The sequence below is a fragment of the Macrobrachium rosenbergii genome, chromosome 40 (assembly GCF_040412425.1).
Source record: "Macrobrachium rosenbergii isolate ZJJX-2024 chromosome 40, ASM4041242v1, whole genome shotgun sequence".
Classification (NCBI taxonomy): domain Eukaryota; kingdom Metazoa; phylum Arthropoda; class Malacostraca; order Decapoda; family Palaemonidae; genus Macrobrachium; species Macrobrachium rosenbergii.
In genome coordinates this window covers 22,935,166-22,957,922 of record NC_089780.1, presented here as the reverse complement: position 1 = coordinate 22,957,922, position 22,757 = coordinate 22,935,166, and the positions used below count along the sequence as shown (strand labels likewise).

At 34.0% G+C, this 22,757-nt stretch overlaps 1 protein-coding gene across 1 annotated transcript in view; it reads left to right on the top strand.

Annotated features, from left to right (window-relative positions):
- The window catches only part of RhoGAP100F (Rho GTPase activating protein at 100F), a 331,548-nt gene that overhangs the window by 88,722 nt on the left and 220,069 nt on the right, over positions 1–22,757 (top strand). Inside the window, exon 2 of the mRNA XM_067083319.1 lies at positions 14,994–15,096. Coding sequence (XP_066939420.1) covers positions 15,013–15,096 — 84 coding nt within the window. The 5' untranslated portion in view covers positions 14,994–15,012. The remainder of the gene's footprint in view (positions 1–14,993; positions 15,097–22,757) is intronic.

Below are 22,757 nucleotides of genomic sequence, written 5' to 3'. Positions count from 1 at the left end.
AAAAATTACCTCCAAGGCCTGTATGAGTATTTTTTTCTAAAAACTGACATACTAAAATTATGGTCAGAGCGGGTGATTTTTACGTCCAAAAAGGCCAGTGTATTCTCATTCTCCTGCTCAATAGTAAATCTAATGTTAGCATGTCTAGAGTTAACGTAATCTAGAAAAGACTGACATTGCCAGGAATGTTTAAATAGGACAAAACTATCATCAACATACTTCGTGTAGTAAAGGGGTTTAAAGTATTCGAGACAGTTATTTAAAAACTCTTCTTCTAAATGTGTCATAAAAAATTTGCAAACAAAGGGCCCAATGGAGACCCCATAGCAACTCCCTCGACCTGCAAGTAGAGTTGTTTGTTAAAAATAAAAGCCGAATCTTGCACTGCAAGTTCCAAGAGAGACTTAAAAAGTTGTCTATTAAACCGTGAGAGATAACACCACTCATAAAAAAAACTTTGTCCAGAATAATCTCAATAGTTTCGGAGACTGGCACATTTGTGAATAACGACTCAACATCTAAACTGGCCCTATATAAATCGCCATCCTGATGAACTATTTGCTGTTGGGAGTCAAAGCCATTTTTTAGCGCATTTTTTAGATTTACTATTGAGCAGGAGACTGAGAATACACTGATCTTTTTAGACGTAAAAATCACCCGCTTTGACCATAATTTTAGTGCATAAGTTTTTCTTAAAAAATACTTATAGAGGCCTTGGAGGTAAATTTTATAGTTCATGTTACTTATCATTTAAAATTAATGCCATAACTACCCTAGTTTTTAGAGCTCTTCGTTATAAAGTACATCTAGCTGAGTAAATTTCCACTCCTATATTGAATTTTTACTTGAATATTTTACCAAAAATTCCTATTCAAAAAACTTTTTTATAATGCAGTTAGAAAGATTTTAGCACGTAACTTTTCTGACCCCTTTGTGAAATTTAATGTTCCTAAATTGACTATGTACGCCACGATACCATATATTCACACTGACTTTCTTCGATCCAAAGTTAAACAAATCAACGAAAAAGAGTTTGGATTTCTAAAACTGAATCTAATACTTCTGAATCCACAGAATATTGGCGGCTTTTCCAATTATAAGGACAAGCTACAGACCTTATGAAGTCCAATATTATTTATAAACAAATTTGAATGCCCAAGCTGTCTTGGTAGTTATGTTGGCTCATCAAAGAGAATGTTGCAGGTCCGTTATTACAGCCACTTAGGTTTGAGCTACAGAACTGACTGACGAATTACTAACCCCGAATTTTCTAGTATTAGAAATCATGCCGTTAAATGCAAGATTAATATTGATAAAAAATTTTTCCATATTTGGAACTACCAAACAACTTGCCTACTTAACGACCCTTGAGTCTTTGTTTATTAAACGTCAACTTGTGGTCTCACTTCGTCTTTCCCTTTCTTGTGATCAGGTTGGCTTAAAAAATTTCTTTGCTTTTTGTTTACTTTTATATACTTTGTAATTTTAAAGAATGTAACTACTGTTTTTAATTTAGCTTTAATTTTGAATTTAGAGAATTAATATGTATTTTTCAGTTTTACAGACTGATGATGTTTTTAAGCAACACGAAACGTTTCTAACAATAAATATGCAACTGTTTTGTTGACTGTCGTCTTCTTTGGACTCCTGCTTGTTGATGTATACTTCCGCCTGAATGTATATATATATATATATATATATATATATATATATATTTATATATATATATATATATATATATATATATATATATTGATATGATTATATATACAGTTTATATATATATATATATATATATATACATACATATATTTTTTTTATATTATATTTATGTATTTATATACACATATATTTCTTACACAAAAAATAAAAATTATACAATAAATAAATACATAATTATATGTATATTATATATTTATATATGTTTATTTTGTAGTATATACATTATATATGACAGAACCTTTGGTTTTTAGCAGTTGGTGAAAAAAAATTATATTATTTATGGCTTTACCAATTGTTATATATATACCTATATATAATATTTTATATATATATAATTTCTATCATAGAAATATTCCTCTAATTTATCAGCAGGCCGTATTGAACTCCGGTCCATCATTTAGTTATTCAACCGAGTTAGAGAGAGAGAGAGAGAGAGAGGGCGTAGGAATTGTGTTAATTCTTTTTTTCTCTCTTTTAGTGGATGGTTACATTTTCTTTATTCTGATTCTTTACTTCCAAAGTAATGGTCGAATTTATTTCTATTTCTGGTCCATTCTGTTATTCTCTCAATTTTTTTTATTTTGCCTTTTTCACTTTCTCTGTCCCTTTTTACTTTGCCACTGTTGATTCTATTTATTCACTTTGGCTCTGTTAAATTTCTTTTATTTTTCTACTGAATTCGCGTCAAGGTTATTTTTGGTTGAACGTATGTATATGTGAATGGTAATATATATTTTTGTGTCATACTGATTACTATTTTTATATTTTTCTTGCGTTTATTCGTTATAAAAATTATATATAATTTACATATACATATACATATGTATATATAATAAATACATATATATAATATATACATTATATATAATATACATATTATATATAAATATATATACATATATGTATACATGTATATATATATATATATATATATATATATATATATATATATATATATATATATATTATATATTTGATTTGTTCAGATAACGAACAGATACATTGCTGTACATCAGCCAAGCTTAGTTCCCTGACATATAAGTAATTCCAGGCAATTTCTCCGCTTCCTCTCTTATCCAATTTTTTCGCTTCTCTCTGATGAAGTCGTGATTAATCTTCTGAAACTGTTTTATTGAATCTTTTTTTTTTTGCTTCACTGTCAAAAGGTCTTTAGGTCGGAGTACGTACTCGAGCTTTTTATATATTGACATTATATTTTCCTCTCTGGAATATTGAAGTCATATTTGATATGTTTCATTCTTTGTTTCCTTTATATATAAAGTTGGATGAAAATAATTTTTCAAATTATGACCTTTAATTTTATCAGTCTCTAGGTCCTTCTTTCTCCCTGCCAAAAGGTGGTCTAACTATCTGTCTTCTACTTGTATCATTTTGGCTGATGCTCTGTTTGGCTGATGGAGAATCCCTTCATTCAGTTAATTCAGCTAATTTCCTTACATTTATATGCCATCATTTCCTTCACCTAATCTGTGGCAGTCAGTAAACCACAGGATTATATATATATAAATATATATATATGTGTGTACATATATATGTATATATATAAATATATATAATTTGATAACTTTTTCCTTTCCAATCCCCTGCTGAGCTTCAGGATTCCGTCTCTGCTTCTGTGTTCTTGATTTTTATGGTTCTCCATCATTTAAGTGGCTTTATAGCTCAGTCAAAAACAGCTAATAATTTTTTTTTTTTAGTATTTCCATGTTCCATTGATCCCAGGGTTAGTGAATTTTGCTGCAAAGAATTTCGGAGTGAATTTCACTTGAAAAAATTCTGTAGTGAATTTTACTCAAAGAAATTCTAGAGTGAATGTTACTGATGTGAGATTTACTTAAAAATGCTTTATTGAATTTAAATAAAAATCGTGGAGAATTTTTATTAAGAAAAATTATGTAGTGAATTTTACAAAAACAAAATCAAAAATTCTGAAGTGAATCTTGCTGTAAAAAGTCCTGGAGTGAATATTACTCAAAAAATTTTTTAGTGAATTTTTAAGAGCTCCTGGATTCGATCCTGATGTAAGTCATAAATTTATATACATTATACATATATATTATATATACTGTATATATATATATATATACATATATATATATATATATATATATATATATTTATATATATATATATATTTATATATATATATATAATACTATATATATATTTATTTATATATATATATATATATTTTATTTATTTAATTATTTTACTATAATAATAATAATTCCTACTACTGAAGTCATTTAGCCCACAGAGCGCTGAGCGCCGTGTGTACCCTGAATTTATAACTCCATACGGCCTAAAACATATCTTTTATTAATTTTTTTTTATTAAATATTATTTTCTCAGCTGGGAAATAGTGAAATGACACAAACCGCGAATAGTACGGGATACTCCTCCGATTATCTCTTTGTTGGAATGCGGATAATTAAAAAAGGGTTGTGATCTGTTCATTATTATGGAGAATATAATGGTATGTAGGTCGGTCTTTTATTAATGTATATTTTTTTTCACAGATTATTCACTACAGAATTTTTTTTAAAGTGAAATTCACTACAGAATTCTCTTAAGAGGAGACCACTGATATCTCACACACACACACACACATGTATATATATATATATATATATATATATATATATATATATATATATATATATATATATATTTATATATATATAATATATATTTTTTTATATATTATATGTGTGTGTTTATGTATTTGGTTATATTTTTTTACTTGTATACGTCAGCACGGTTACGCCCCGCATTTCGCTCGTGTCCTTGTCCGTATTACAACATTTACTAGAGAGAGAGAGAGAGAGAGAGAGAGAGAGAGAGAGAGAGAGAGAGAGAACAAAAAATGTCACATGGTCTCATCCTCTTTAACCACGGCCAGGGGAGGGTTTGGGGGTATTTAAATTGGATTGTTGTAGAAAGGGACAATATATCTGGTAGAGAGAGAGAGAGAGAGAGAGAGAGAGAGAGAGAGAGAGAGAGAGAGAGATTAGAGAGAGAGAGATAAATGAGAAACCTGGCGGTGGAATAGTTTTTAAATCTCCATCCGGTTAATATTTTTATATTTTATTCATTTATATTTTATGTTTTATTTTATTTTTATTTTATATATATTATCTATATATATATATATATATATATATATATATATATATATATATATATATATATATATATATATATATATATTTTTATATTTTACTTTTACACTTATTATGGTAAGGACTGGTATATTTTTATATAAATCTTAATTCGGTAGATACGTGTACAGTACATGGACTGGAATTAATTTTGTTCGTACCTTGTGTTATTCATGCTTCCGATATCAGACACTTTACGTGCATGCACGAGCTGAATCGTGCTTTCAAATTAATAAGCGAAGCTATTAAGATTCACAGTCTGCATTGAATTTGCATTTATAAATTACGAAACCGGATTCAGTGATAATAATAATAATAATAATAATAATAATAATAATAATAATAATAATAATAATATAATTTATTTATATTGGTAACTAATGGACCACTAATTTAAAATACTAATAATAATAATAATAATAATAATAATGATAATAATAATAATAATAATAATAATAATAATAATAATAATAATAATAATAATAATAATAATCAACTTGATTTCAGCCCAGTCACTTTGTAGCCCAGCTAATAAAAAATGAATTATGAAATATTACTGTAAGCAAAACTTTCTGAAGAATAATGATATATTCATAAATACCTATGTAAAGGATTTTCAGTCCCGAAGTTAGATTTTTCGAGTTTACAACTTCCAAGTTGGTTACTTCCAAGTTCGAAACGTCTATGATCTTAACTTTAAATTAAATTTCAAAGTCTTAACTTTTGAGTTTTTGTATTTCCAAATTCTTTAGTTAAAGTTTATCAACTTTAAGTTCCCAGCTTTCGAATTCTTAAGCTCAAAGCTCATAAATTTTCTGGTATTTTTAAAACTTGGATTCCAAGTTTAGAAGTTCTAAGTTCTAAAATGTAAAGTTTTAATTCCTAAGTCCTTGGATTCCAAGAATAAAAGTAGGAAGTTCTTAACTTCAAAGTTCTCAGTTTCCATGTTCTTAACTTCAAGTTGTTGAGTTCCTTGTGCATAACTTCTAAAGTTGTCAAGTTCCAAGCCCGGTAGTTTATAAGTTTTAAGGCCTTGGCTTCTAAGTTCTCATGTTCTAAGTTGAAAACCGCAAAGTTCTTAATTTCTAATTTATTCTGCATTCAGTCCTTAAGTTATAAGTGTATAACAGCAAAGCTTTAAACATTTAAGTTCATAACAGCAAAATCTTCAACTTCAAAGTTCATAAGTCCTATGTAGTTAAGTTCTATCATGACCACTCAGTTCTTATTTTCAAAATTCCTAACATCTATGTCTATAACTACCAAGCCTTCAACTCTAGATCATAACTTGCACGCTCTTAACTAATTAGTTCGTAACTTGTATCGTATAACGCTTCTTATACACTATCTATTATTATTATTATTATTATTATTATTATTATTATTATTATTATTATTATTATTCACATAGCGAAGTGGGCGGGTTTATGAAACGAAGATCTGAAAATGCAATATGTTCAGTGCTTTCAGTGATTTTGAAATGCCTTTCGTGAAAAAGGGCAGAGAGAGAGAGAGAGAGAGAGAGAGAGAGAGAGAGAGAGAGAGAGAGAGAGAGAGAGAAAGGCATTTGGCTTATAGAGAGAGAGAGAGAGTTATGGCATTTTCTGCCGAAACCGCTGTTGGTGATACTAATAGCCAAAGGGAGAGAGGACGTGTGTATGAGAGAGAGAGAGAGAGAGAGAGAGAGAGAGAGAGAGAGAGAGAGAGAGAAGGGAAGGGGAGGAAAAGTAGTCAGTCGACAGCACCAAGCGAACTACTGGATGGTGTAGGGAACGAAAAGAGGTGGAGGAAGCTCCCTAGACCAATACCTCTCCCTCTCCCTCTCTCTCCTCTTCTCTCCTCACCCCTCAAAACAGGCTTCAGCTCTAGCTACTGCTACTAGACCGCCACCACCGCGAAGAGTCGCTTCTTAGGCCATTTTCCCCCTCTCCCGAATTCCTGACCTTGAATCTGACCTCGGTTGCGCAGCGCTGGGGGTCATTTCACGTGCATTGCGCTTCGATACGCGCTGCGGAACGGAAGCGCAGCAGCGGGACGGAAGTGCTGCTGCTGCGGTGGTGCTGCGCGGACGAAGTTACGCTAGAGGCGGCCTCCGAAAAATCGCGATGGTTTTTTTTTTTTTCAAGTTACGCGGTCTGGCGGTATCTGGCATCTCGTTGCTTTCGTGTACTATTCCATTGATCTTTCCCGGGCGCGCCGAGAGAGAGAGAGAGAGAGAGAGAGAGAGAGAGAGAGAGACCGTGACTCGTGGTGGGGAGGTAGGAGTTTGTAGGGAAGGGGAGGAGGAAGAAAAGGGAGAAATGGGAAAGAAAAGAGAGAGAGAGAGAGAGAGAGAGAGAGAGAGAGAGAGAGAGAGAGAGAGAGAGAGAGCAGGGAATTTCCGTCCAAGTTACCAGACAGGTGAATAAGCATTATATGATAACTGACGGATCATTTTTGTAAAAACCGTTTACGTTGCTCGTAGGAAAGGAGAGAGAGAGAGAGAGAGAGAGAGAGAGAGAGAGAGAGAGAGAGAGAGAGAGAGAGAGGATCCCATCTACTTTATTAGTATCGCTAATCTGCAAATCCTCATTGCGGAAAAACCTGACAAGGCTACAGACTTCCCAGGGAAGTTTCCACGGGGGGAAAACGCCTTCTGTTAACTAAGTAAAAATAAAAAGAAATGAACTAACAAAAAGGAAAGATAATAAAAACACAAACGAACATAAGTAAAAATACAGAAAATCAATAAATACTATGAGAATAAGTCTAAGAAATAAAGGAAAACTTAGAAAATTGAAAAAAGAAGAAAAATTAGGAGCGAGGTTATAAAGTTTTAGGCAAAATTATTAATGGAAGCACAGTACACACACACACGCAACACACACACACACACACACACACACACACACACACATATATATATATATATATATATATATATATATATATATATATATATATATAATATAATATAATATATATGTATATATATGTATATATATATATATATATATATATATATATATATATATATATATATATATATATTTATATATATTTATATATTATATTATATTTAATAATCAACACACAATCACGTGTGGAACAGAAATAAATTTCTGACTCACATCAGGATCTAACCTAGGTCTTTTATGACTTGTATGGCCTAGTGGGCAGCGCCCTTGCCTTTCAGTTGAAAGGCCTGGGTTCGATCCTGATGTGAGTCAGAAATTATATATATATATATATATATATATATATATATATATATATATATATATATTATATTATATATATATTTATATATATATATATATATATATATATATAGATATATATTAGAGAGAGAGAGAGAGAGAGAGAGAGAGTAAATCAAGTTACCATTCATAACTGTTTCTTGTGAGCAGCTAAAATACCACAAGGCAACTGCTTAGTCGTATTATGGTTGGATGAATAAAAAAGCTATTGAGTGATTTGTAGCCAACGTGACCCTGCTAAATTTAATGTAAGCTAACTTAATCTTAGGGCCTGAACCTACTTTTGAACTAACGTGATCCTGCAACTAACTTAATCTTCTTTTCTTTTAACGTTTATTTTTTTCCCATTTTTGTATGGGGTAAGCACGATGCCTTCTTTGAAGGACTTTTTGATTTGGCTTTGGGTGGACCTGTGGTCTCGATCGGCTGCCCTATTGACATCGCTTAGACCCCGCACGTTTTCATGTATTTATTTTTACCCAACGCCCTTTCTTCCCAGCAGCGAAAGTTATTGCGCGGGTATGGCGAGAGTTCGAGACGTGTGAGATGTTTGTTATGTTTTTAGAAGGTGTTGTAGTGGCTTTGTTTTTGTGTGTTTTTAGTCTGTAACATCCATTTGCTTTTCAAGCAAACCTATCCGTTGATTACATATATAATCCCGGGATGTCTACACGGATAGCAAAGTGTCTGCCTCTCTGATCAGCCGGCTGCGGGTTTTGAACCATTTGGTTTTATCTACGTAAGTCCGTTTGTTGTAACCGACTGAGCCATCGAGGCTCAACAACTTAACTTAATATAGTGTCCAAATTATTAAAGGCTGAAATGGTTTGGAACTGATGTGACCCAACCAAATCTAGTGTAACCTGACCTAACCTAATGTCGTCAATTTAACTTTAATTTAACCTAACTTGACCTTAATGTATTGTCCAAAATATTAAAGGTTTAGATTATTTAGAACCGACATGACCCATCGAATCTAGTGTAACCTGACCTGACCTAACCTGACTTAACTTTATTTAGTAGTCCAATGTAACCTAACTTGACCTAAATTAACCTTACATAATGGCCAAGGTAACACAGTTCAACATGACGTGCTTACAGTAAATGCACCAACTGAGACGGCAGGAACCACAAAATTTATAGGGACGTAGATACCCCGTCCTTTAAGTCAGATAAAGTTGATAGGTGGGTATGTTGAGAGCCACCTTCCGCCATTATCTTAAAATCTTAAAAAAATATGTCATTTTCCAATTTTTATCTTTGATAAAACTTATGGTCAGGAAAGTTGAATAAACATTTATAATTGATTTGTCTTTATTTTTTTAATTTGTTGTTTTTATTTTATTTTTTTACAATATCATGGTCAATCTCATTATTATTATTATTATTATTATTATTATTATTATTATTATTATTATTATTATTATTATTATTATTATTATTTATTATTATTCAGACGATGGACCCTATTCATATGAAGCAAGACCACTGGGGCAGTTGTTTTAAAATATAAGCTGCCAAAAGATATGATGCCCATTTGAAGGAAGTAACAGAAGCTGACAGGAAATTCATGAAGAAGAGATCAGTTAGAAAAAAGATAAATTGATAAATTAATAAATAGAAATGTAAGCAAATTATAAAATCCCATATACAAAATGGTCTCCAGACTATCTGATATTTTTTGTATATAATTATCATTTCATAGACACCTCTTGATCACTCTAGTTAAGAAAAAATGCTAAGCTTCCGGCTCAGCAGAATTTGTTAGCATAACTCTTATTATCGTTTTTTCCCGAATATTCTCCTGCCCGGACAAACTTCAGCCGGGTTTCACAGTTTTGAAATTTTTTCCCGGCGCAGGAATTTCCCAATAATCCGAGAGAGAGAGAGAGAGAGAGAGAGAGAGAGAGAGAGAGAGAGAGAGAGAGAGAGAGAGAGAGAGAGAGAGAGAGAAATTGGCAATAGATGGATAGATAGCAAGAAATTGTAGGTTGAAAGTGAAGTTACTATGTAAATACAGAGAGAGAGAGAGAGAGAGAGAGAGAGAGAGAGAGAGAGAGAGAGAGAGAGAGAGAGAGAGATTATAACCTAAAGAAAAGTTATTAATGGAAGTACGAAGAGAGAGAGAGAGAGAGAGAGAGAGAGAGAGAGAGAGAGAGAGAGAGAGAGAGAGAGAGAGAGAGAGAGAAGGATAGGCTTCTACTTTAAATCCCCAGAGAGAGAGAGAGAGAGAGAGAGAGAGAGAGAGAGAGAGAGAGAGAGAGAGAGATTATAACCTTAAGAAGAGTTATTAATGGAAGTACGAAGAGAGAAAGAGAGAGAAGGGATAAGCCGCTACTTTAAATCCCCAGAGAGAGAGAGAGAGAGAGAGAGAGAGAGAGAGAGAGAGAGAGAGAGAGAGAGAGAGAGAGAGTAAACTTTCTTTCCGGGAGAGGCGAGAGAGCACGAACTTTCTTTGACAAGCGTTCCGTCGACTAGAATTAATTTTGCTGAAGCCGCGAATTGTTTTCTTCTTTCGGACGTCTCGTCCCGTCATTAGAGTAGTCTTCTTCTCTTTCTTTATTTTCTTTATTTCTTGTCTTTATTTCTCATTTCTCCCTTGATTTAGTCCCGAGATTTCAGCCATATAAGGGAATTATATATAAGTAAATATATTCTTTCACCATACCCTTTATTTTTTTTCCATGGGTGCCACCAGAGGGCTTTATAGCCTTCCAGCATTAGTAGGTCCTTTTTGGGATGAGGGTGCTACCTTATGCCATTTTTAAAATTGGTTTTGGCCACAGCAGTCGTGTAATTACCAGGTACATATGGTAGTATTCAAAGTAGGATCTCATATGCTTATTGCTATAGTTAAGATAATTCCTTAAATCTTTCCTTATTTAGAAGCCGATGGTACTGGCAGCCTAATGAGATAATATAGCCCTGTCCCAAATGAAGCAAGGTTGAATAAAACAAATTAAACTGAGTTCTTGTATTTGATTAAATGATCAGTTTTTATCAAAATGGCGTAAAAAAACCCAAAGTAGATGACGCCTTGTTGTCAGGTAAATTAAATGACCACATTACTTCGTGGTACAATTAATAATATTTATATGAACTGGAAAAACACAATACTGTATTTGCATTTACTCCAGATCTGACTGTAGTCGTCAGATAACTTACAGGAACTCCCTTTACAAGGACTTTATAGCCTACTGACGCAGCTCTGACTTCCTTGAGTCTACTGACGAAGGAATGCCACAAAGCTTTGGCCTCTGACGTACGTACGAACGAATACTTTTCTTGGGTTGTGGGGAGAGATGCCAAGGACAGGGGAGTATGGTAGGGGGTGGGGGCGGGGGAGAGGTTACCAACGTATGATTTTACTAAAGAAAATTTTCTTTCTTTTTTTCTTTATTTTCTCAACCATTTTCCCAATGTTTGATTTGGGCTTCGCTTGGGTGCAGGGTAGAAGGAGACGTGAAAGGCTCCCTGTCTTTTTTTTCGCACAGAGAGAGAGAGAGAGAGAAAGTTGCTGTAGAAATGTAGCTTTCAGATGGATTCATCGAATACTTTTGTAGAGAGAGAGAGAGAGAGAGAGAGAGAGAGAGAGAGAGAGAGAGAGAGAGAGGTTGTGGAAAAGGAGATGTAAGACGGTATCATTGAATACTCTTAGAGAGAGAGAGAGAGAGAGAGAGAGAGAGAGAGAGAGAGAGAGAGAGAGAGAGAGAGAGAGAGAAGAACACGCGTTAACGAGCTAAAAGCTCATTCCATTCTTATGATTTTGGATAATATACAATTTAATGTAAAAAAAAGATGTTAAAAAGACATTAAAATTGAAATTGCTGAGAATTCTTTGAAATATTAATCTAATCTGAATTATTAAAATAATAAAAAAAGCAGAATTTTCCCACGTGAGGTTAATCTACTCTGAAAATGTTACTGCAGTAGACACATACACTGGGGAATGTAATAAAGCTTTCGAAGATTAGTGAGAAAGCCTTAGGCCTAACTTAGATGATGATGGTAGGCATATGCCAAACCACGACCATTATGAGAAACAACAAGGAAAAATAGACAATATTAGAAAATGGAAACTTTTTAATAATAATAATAATAATAATAATAATAATAATAATAATAATAATAATAATAATAATAATAATAATAATAATATAGTAAGATCTATTGTATGGTTGACAGATTTTAAAAACAAGACATTTCGAGAGACGTAAGTTCAAATTAATTGATATTAGGAATAATTAGGGAGAATAAGGTTGAAAAATATAAACAGATTGATATATAGTCCTCTTCATCTGATTGTGGATGGCATTTATAGAATTTTATAACAAAAAATGATTTTAAAAGATATGTATTGAAGAATAGGAAAAGGCTGATAAGAAAATAATTATAAACATATTGAACTAATGAACTCCATGCAGGAAAATTGAATGTGTTTTTGTAAGCAAAAATTCTTTAGATCGCAAGTAAACAGCTCTGCCAATCATTTAGATGAGTATAAGCCTGATATGTAGAAGAAAAGAATCCACAGACATTAATTGAAATACTGTTTTATATGACACATACCCTGACATTATAGCCGCCCTTCTCAATGACTTGTACCAGTAATTCACCAAATGAAAAGACGGGTTTCTGGAGCCGTTCCAAAAGCAAATCCTGATTACTACTACTGCTACTACTTCTGGAGCCGTTCCATAGGATAATCCTGCCTATTACTACCACCACTACTACTACTACTACTACTACTACTACTACTACTACTTATGGAGCCGTTCCAAAGGCTAATACTGCTTATTACTACTACTACTACTACTACTACTATTTCTGTTTTGTCCATCGTCCGTCTACGAAGTTAGCCGCAGAAGTAGCAGAAGTAGGAGTAGGGATGGAAGGGAAGGGAGGTGCAAATGGTTAAAGGGAAGGGAAGAAAGGGAGGGAAGGGGGGGAAGTGACATTTTAAGACTGGCTGAAAGAGGGAGAGGGAAGGGGAGAAGGGGAAGAAAGGGAGAGTGGGAAGAAGAATAAAAAAAAGGAGAGACCTCCAGAGAGCAACAGTCTCTTGACTGTGATTAAGAGAGTCAAGGGTAGAGACAATCAATTAGTTTCGATGGTCTGTGGAAGAAGAAGAAGAAGAAGAAGAAGAAGGAGGAGGAGGAGGAGGAGGAGGAGGAGGAGGAGGAGGAGGAGAAGAGAAAAAAGAGGAGGAGGAGGAGGAGGAGATAAAGGAAGACGGAAGAAAGAAAGCCAAAGAAATGGGTAATGAATAGAAGGAAGAAAGAAAATTTTAAGGAGCCACTAAGTTAGGAAATAAAAAAAGGAAGCGAAGTAATTGAGTGAGGTACTGGAAATGTAAAGCTGATTGAAGGAAGAGGATTGGGAAGAGATGATTGGAGAAGAGAGGATTGGGAAGAGAAGGGTCCAACAACAAAGCAAGGGGAACATGACGTTGAGAAAAGGGAAAATGAAAAAAAGGAGCAGATGAACGAGAGAAAATTGTAAAGGGAAATCGAGATATGCTTGAATTTTATTTCAATCATCTTTCTGTTATGTAATAAAGGAAAAGTAATTCAAGGTTCAGGGACCCAGAATTACCTTTAGAAGATCATTACACCTTTAAAATAATTACCTTTAGAAGGTCATTACACCTTTAGAAGGATTACCTTTGGAATGTAATTACACCTTTAGAAGAATTACCTTTAGAAGGTAATTACACCTTTAGAAGAGTTACCTTTAAAGATAATTACACGTTTAGAATAATTACCTTTAGAATGGAATTACACGTTTAGAATAATTACCTTTGGAATGTAATTACACCTTTAGAAGAATTACGTTTAGAGGGTAATTACACCTTTAGAAGAATTACCTTCGGAATGTAATCATGCCTTTAGAAGAACTACCTTTAGAAGATAATTACACCTTAAGAAGAATTACCGTTAGAATAATTACCTTTAGAAGGTCATTACACCTTAAGAAGTGAGATACACACCTGTCCATCATTTATCCCTAAACTTGAATTGATGCTACCGGAAATGGCGTCATTTCTTTAGAACCCCAGACTCAAAGAATACATCATTTTCAGAAATAAAGAGCTTTTGTCTTTTGTAAACAGCTGTGAAGTGGAAGAATTTTTATGTCGTCTTCTTAAGAGAATCAAGACAAAAAGAGGCCAGGCTAGTGGGCAACATATGAAAGCACGTATGAGGTCCTCATAAAATCATCTCGGCTTGATGAGGGCGATTATGATGATAAGATGGTTCCTGAGGTACTTCGTAACAGGTTTACTATCCCTGCGACGTCGTGTTTTTTAATACGGGCGATTTCATTCAAATTTTTGGCACTAACGCAATTTTTTTTATAAGCCTCCTTTTTTAATACGCTGCATAGTACTGGTCAAAAGTCCAGCATTTCGAATTTTTCATTTATTTTAAATTTACCGGTGAAGTCTAAGCTTTTTCGTCACTATTTTTTTTATTTATCATTATTATTATCAGTAACGTTGAAAAATATGCTTATATTCACATGAAACGTACCAAAGAAGCCTTTGAAGTAAAATACACATGACAACAAAACTAAACAAATAATTATAAACAACATCATATGAAAACAAGAAATAAACAAACATTTCTCAAAAAAACATCGTATGAAACTAAAAACACACAGACAAATACGTACCTAACTACATAGCAACCGAAACATTACCTAAAAATAAATTGTATCTAAGTAACTGCACCAAATCCACGGACATCTAACATAAACCTATACATGATAAGGACAAAGTCCAACACCCCATCTGCAGTGTTTACCAAAGACTCATCCTCTTCATCTTCTTCTTCTCTCCTCTCCCCAGGTGGTTGGAATGCGTGCTGATGGTCCTTGTGGACGGTGGGGCGGTGAGGGATCAGTTGGTGGTCGCGGCCCGCTCAAATATGCTCTGTTGCGGAGGTCGCAAGGTGAGTATTTGGTGCCCCTTCTGTTTTGTGAATTCGGCGTAAGCATAAGTGTTCGGTGTATGTTTTGTTTTATTTATTTATATATAATCGGTTTATGTTTCAGTAATCTGTGTGTATCTATCTATCTATCTGTCTATCTATCTATCTATCTATCTATCTATCTATCTATCTATCTATCTATCTATATATATATATATATATATATATATATATATATATATATATATATACATATACATATATACACTGTATATATCACGACACTCATGAGTGAAAATTTGAGCGTGACAGGATTAGGAAGGTATGGTATCTAGGCAAGGAAAGACGACAGGGGGTCGGATATAACGTATAATGGTGAAAACTATCGTGTGGGTCAGTTGGCAGCGGCCTGGCCTATCATTTGAGAGACCAGAGTTCGTATTGCGAAGTGAGTCTGAAATTTATTTCTGTGAAACACTTGCTCAGGTGTTGATTAGTTCCGCATATAATATATATATATATATATATATATATATATATATATATATATATATATATATATATATATATATATATATATATATATATATACAGTATATATATATGATTTATAATTTATTATAAATATTAAGTAAAACATTTTTGTGATCACTTCCGCGAAGACCAAGCGCTTGGTACCGATGGTGCAAGATCCGGTTGTGCTTGTGACGAAATCTTGCTTGCAAGTTATTTGTTTAGTAAATCAGGGAAGTGGAAATATTTCGCTTTTTACAAGTTTTGTCCAAATCCTTCGGCGCGGGAACTCTCTTCAAGAATGACTTTTTTCAGGTTTTTGCCGGTTATTTTGTGAAAGAAATGACGATAGGTAGAGAGAAATAGGTGAGAGAGGTGCTTTGGGATAAGGGATGGAAAATGAAAAGCAAATGAGAGAGAGAGAGAGAGAGAGAGAGAGAGAGAGAGAGAGAGAGAGAGAGAGAGAGAGAGAATTTGAACCTGAAAGGATTTGTAGTAAGTCAAATTATATGTATACTCTGTATATACAGTACATTTATGTGTGTATATATACATATATATAATAAATGTATATATATATACATATATAAGTATATACATTTTCAGTATATATATATATATATATATATATATATATATATATATATATATATATATATATTTATATATTGTCACGATGTGTTCTAGGTACCTGGTTATTGCACAACTAATCATAGAACTCAAAATTTTACCTCACTTCAGCCAGATACCTAAACTCTTATAACAATAAAATTATGACTTTACCTTAAAAACTTACTAATCATGTGAGGAATTGGACTAAGTTTATCAGAACAAGTGGGAAGTATTAACATTTAAACAAGAAATATACTGAAGTAAAAGGGGATCACTCCTTCAAAGAACTTTAACTGTTTCCCTGGTCTTAATTCACTTCAGCAAAACTAAAGGAACAAAACATGTTTATCACTTAGCCTTATGCACACAATTAATCCTAATCACTGGGGGTCAGTATATGAAACGCTGTTTTTAAAAAATTTTGGATACAAAAATTTAATTTTGAATTCAAAATTTATAATTATAATTCACAATCTGAAAAAATTTAATATTACTTGAAAACAACACAAATTTTAATTACTGTAATTCTTGAGTTAAGTTACAAGAAATTGAATTGATCAAGCAAAACTTAAACTATTCAGAAATACTTCAGATTTGAAAAGAAAATCTAAGTAAATGAAAATTAAATCAAGTATGCAATGTTAATCACCAAGAAATATGTAAAATGCTAAGTAAATAAATGTTAAATCACCACTACATAAAATGTGAAAAATTAAGAGAGTGCAAACACAAGAACACACAAAAGTACACACAAAATTTACCAATAACAATTTTCCTAAGGCAAAAATCCCTTAATAGACCTTATTATACCATGGTAATAATGAGTAAAATTCACTTTACCTTACACAAACTTGTGATTTACCTTACACAAACTTGTGAAAACTTTCACAAAGTTTACTCCAAATGCAGCTGCTCGAGATTCACAAAACACTTTTGATAGGTGCCGTTACAAATATATACACTTTTACTACTGTCAGATCTCAAACACTAAGATCAATTTCAATGACCACACAAATATTTTATGTTAACAACTCTCTTTTGAAGAGAGAGAGAGAGAGAGAGAGAGAGAGAGAGAGAGAGAACCACACTAAAGGTCTGTGAAACCAGAATGAGCAAATTTTTAGGATTCCAGCAAGAAGCAAAACCCCCATAGAATTACATCGTTACACTTTGGGAATGAGATACAAGAGAAAATTCTAGAAAGGAAGATGACGTCACTTCCTGAGCAAAATGTTTTGAACTGCAATCTTACAAAACATGACATAACCTATTGAGATATGTGCTTTTACTCTCAAAAAGGCGTATGTAACTCGAATAGAAAATCATATGGGACGCAATCAGAACAATATGTGTAACATTGCGAAATCATTCATCTTTTTCTCGAATGGGACAGAAATCCTACATGACTCGATTGTTATCTCTCGCTTGTCATCACTTAACTCAAAGCAAAGTGCTTGCTTATCTTAACTGATGACAGCTGAACCAAAACACAACATCTGGTCTAACTCGAATCTCTCTTTCTCCCGCTACATATTATTAAAAGCGTATTATTAATTCTTGTGAGATCTGATATTGCAAAGACATTCATATATAACTAATACTAATATACAGAATACACAACAACTAGAACAGTAAATATATCAAAATCATGGAATGATATACATATTGCAAGGCAATATGAAATTCATCCCCCAGAAGATTAGTTATCCAGGGTTTGAATCCAACAATTCACAGCTGGATAAATAATCTACAACTACATCATTCCTACCAGAAATATGCTCTACTTTTACATTATACGGTTGTAGGCACAAAGACCACCTGGTCAGTCTCTGGTTCTGGTTTTTCATTTTACTAATAAATGAGCTTTTTCAGTGCTGTGATTAATGCTAACATTTCTTTTTCTGGGTGGAATAAATTTTCTGATGCTTTTTCAACTCTGAAGACATGAAACACACTGGATGTAGAATACTGCTGTCATCTTCTTGAAGTAGAACAACTCCAATTCCACAGTCGGATGCATCAAATTCTATTACAAACTTCTTACTGAAGTCTGGAGCTTGAAGCACTGGTCTTGAAGTTAAAATGGCTTTAACCTTCTCAAATGATTCTTAACATTCTGGAGTCCAAACAAACTTTGTTTTCGGACTGGTTAAGTCAGTTAAGGGAGCTACTATGGCTGAGAAATTTGGACAGAATCGGCGATAAAATCCAGCCATGCCCAAAAATCTTTGTAGCTGTTTCCTGGTAGTAGGGGCCGGGGTTTGCCTTACGGATACCTTCTACATTAGTGTTAACAGGAGCGAGAAGGCCTTTTCCAAATTCAAATCTCAGACACTGAACAGTTGCCTTTCCTGTAGTTTCCTGAACACTTTTCTTAAAATCTTCAGATGTTCTTCCCATGTGTTAGAATAAATAACAATGTCATCAAGGTACACCTACTCCTTCTATGGATCCTAGCAGTTGATCTATCACTCACTGGAATGTCGCAGGTGTATCATCAGACCAAATGGCAAAACAGTGTATTGATACAGTCCAAAAGGAATAATGAAAGCTGACAGCAACATAGCATTCTCATCTAAGGGAATTTGATAATATCCTTTCAACAAATCTATCTTATAAAACAAACTTGGCTTGCCCTGTATTATCAAGTAATTGATCTATAAGAGGCAAGGGATAATTATTGTCAGCCATACTGATGGAATTCAGTTTCCCATAATCAGTACACATCCTAAATGAGCCATCTGGTTTCTTCACTAACACACAAGGAGAACTGTAATGACATGAACTGGGTTCTGCTAATCCATGCTGCAACAAATACTCAACTTCTTTCTTCAAAACATCTCTGTGAAAAGGTGAGAAGCGAAATGCTCTCTGTTTAAAAGGTTTTCCATCCTCGCTGATCTTTATCTCAAGCTTTGACGGATCGGTACGGCTAGGTACATCTGCAAAAATTTCCGGGAAACTTCTAATCACCCCACTTAATTCACCACTTTGCTCAACACTCAGATGTTTTAGTTTATCCTCCAAATTTTCCAATATGGAAGAATTGTTCATCTTGCTTTCAGCTCCCAATTCGTAGCCATCCTCGTCCTCTGTAGATGAAATTGTCTGTGTTACTGAAACTTTTTCAGTTTTAGTCTCTGAGAAGTAAGGTTTCAAAAGATTCATGTGTATCTTCCTCTGCCGTTTCCATCTTCCTGGTGTTTCAGTCACATAAGTTTGATCACTTAACTTCTCTATTATCTTGTAAGGACCTTGAAATTTATTAGGTAAGAGGAAATCTTTTCACTGGTAAGATTACCAGAACTTGCTGTCCTACACTAAAACTTCTTAGCTTAGTCTTAGCATCATATCTTCTTTTCATTTTCTCTTGACTTATTTTCAGATTTTCTAAAGAGAATTTTCTGATTTCTCTTAACCTTTTCTTCAAATTCTTCACATATTCTCTTGGATTTCCTCTTGATTTTCTTCCCAATTCTCTGCAAGAATCTTTAATGGACCTCTCACTTCTCGACCAAAAATCATCTCATTTGGTGAACACCCCATACTTTCTTGATAAGCATTCCTAACTTCAAACAAACAACATCAAGGGTAAACCAGCATCCCATTCTCTTCCTCATTCAGAACAGTATCTTGTTAACATACATTTCAATGTCTGGTGGAACCTTTCCAAGGCTCCTTGAGTCTCTGGATGATAAGCAGTTAATAACTGTTGTTTCACTTCTAACAAGTTCATCACATCCTGGAACAATTTAGAAGTAAAGTTCATTCCTCGGTCACTTTGCACAATTTCAGGTATTCCAGACTTGGAGAAAAACTCCACCAACTTCTCAGCAACTACCTTGACACTTATACTTCTTACATGAATCGTCTCAGGATACCTTGTCACAGGACACATTAAGGTTAACAGATATTCATTTCCTTTCTTTATTTTTGGAAGCGGCCCAACCACATCTATAATGACCTTGCTAAAGGGTTCTCCTCTAACTTCTATGGGTTGTTGGGGGGCTTTCTGAGTGGTTTCATTCGGTTTTCCAGCTATCTGGCATGTGTGACACTCTCTAGAAAACCTGCTAACATCCTTATGAAGTCAAGGCCAGAAAAAATACTTCATAACCTTCTCAACAGACTTCCTGATTCCCATATGTCTTTTACAGCAAAAACCAACATTACCTGTCACCCATTCAGAGGACAGGTGCAAGCGGGATATAGGAGTTACCTCTTCTCCTCCTATACCCTTCAAAATAACTGAATCTCCAGTGAGATTCTTCTCCAACTGTGGGTGAGCACCACAAACTACCACACCATGGTTACTGCCAGTATCATGTAGTGCCTTGACTGGTACCTGCACACTCCATCCTTGAGTTGCCAGTGCACCTTCATAGATATATGGCTTAAAAGCCTCCAAGCTGCTCAGCCCCTCACTGCTTGAAGTTACATTTCCACTGGTTGCTAAACACTCAGCTTGTTTAGTCTCAGTCTTCCCAACTGTGTCAGTCTTCCCCACACTGCTCTTCATAGTTTGTTTCACCTGGTTACCTTTAACCACTTGACCAACTGGCTTTGACTGTTGTTGTGTCTGATAACAATCTCAACTATAGTGTCCAGCTTTCCACACTTGAAGCAGGCAACATTAATCTTCTGTATCTGTCTAGAGAAACTAGATGATGAGGATTTAACATTCGAATGTTGAGGGGTATTACCTGGCTTTGTACTGGTATTATCACTAGAAGGATTCCCATTTGTAATGTTCCTGAAATTTGGATGAGACCTAAAACCAGTGCGTTGTTGGTTCTAGTACTTGACTTTATAATTCCTTTTACTACAAATTATATTGTAGTCTTCAGTCATTGTAGCAGGGTTGTCAAGTTTCTTAACCTCTCTCTCTCTCAAATAGGCCCTTATGTGTTCAGGAATTCCTCTAAGATATTGCTCTAGGACTACAGCTCCTCAAGTTCGTCCATAGATTTAACTTTAGCAGCCTCCAACCATTGTTTGAAACACCTCTTCACCTTGTAGGCATAATCCAAAAAGGTAATCTTGTCATCCTTTCTCAAAGATCTGAATCTTTCATTGTAATATTCAGGGGTCATCTGGTAAACCCGTAGCACACTGTGTTTGAGTACCTTGTACTCTTTACACTGATCAGCTGATAAGGCTAAATAGGCACTTCTTCCTTTACCAATGAGAACACTGGCCATTTATCTTCTGGCCATCCCATACCTAAAGCCACTTTTTCAAAGTGATCAAAAAACTCATCTGGAGCTTCTTCTGTCAACTTTGGAATTAACTTCTGCACTCTTACCACATCAAATACAGGGTCTGAATTACCTTGGATAGGGTTAGACAGTGTCATAGGCAACATGGAGCGAGCTTCTAATAATTTCATCTCTTTCATAATCTTCCTTCTTCCTTGCTCTATCTCTTTCCTCTCTTGCTTCTTCTGCTTCTCTTTCTCTTTTCTCTCTTGCCTCTCTTGCTCTGTCTCTTTCTCCTTCTCTTTCTTTTCTTTCTCTTTTCTCTCTGTCTTCTCTTTCTCTTTCTGCCTGCATTTTCTCTCTTTCAGCCTTCATCTTCAGCTTAATCAAACTTTCTTCTGCTTCTACGTCTAAGCTCTGCTTCTGCATCACTTTTCCTCTCAGACTCATTGTTAGCTTTCAATTCCTCTTGCTTATTTATAAATTCTGCCTCAGCTACATTCAGCAACTCTTGTGCTAATTCTAACTCATCTTCATCAGTGACTTTACCAGAGTCCATCAGTGCTTAGATTGCAATGCATCTGATTTGTGCCTTAATCATACAACCAGACACATATTCCCCACATGCCACTGCTAAAGCAGTCCACTGTGCCTTAGTCAGGTTGGATTCAGATAACTCTTGGATGGAAGGAACTGCTAAAAATTCCTGAACATTGAACAGAGCCATTTTCTCTAAGTTACTCAATCAAATAATTCACAATACAGTGCAAAAATAACTATGTGGTCACTCTCCTATAAAGAAATCCCTAACACTACCATTATAAATTATAAACCAGAGTGATATTTTGTTTTGTTCCTGGGTCTGGGCACCAAATTCGTAATGTCATGATGTGTTCCAAGTAGCTGGTTATTGCACAACTAATCACAGAATTCAAAATTTTATCTCACTTCAGCCAGATACCTGAACTCTCATAACATTAAAATTATGACTCTTTACTCTAAAGTCAATAGTGATCCCTTAAAAACTTAATAATCATGTGAGAAATTAGACTAAGTTTATCAAAACAAGTGTGAGGTATCAACATTTAAACAAGAAATATACTAAAGTAAAAGGCATGACTCCTTCAAACAACTTTAACTGTTTCCCTGGTCTTAATTCACTTATGCACACAATTAATCCTATTCACTGGTGGTCAGTAAATGAAACACTGTTTTTAAAAAATTTCAAATTTAAAAATTTATTTTTGAATTCAAAATTTATAATTATAATTTGCAATCTGAAAAAATTTACCATTACTTGAAAACAACACAAATTTTAATTAATTCTTGAGTTAAATTACAAAGGTTAATTTATCAAGA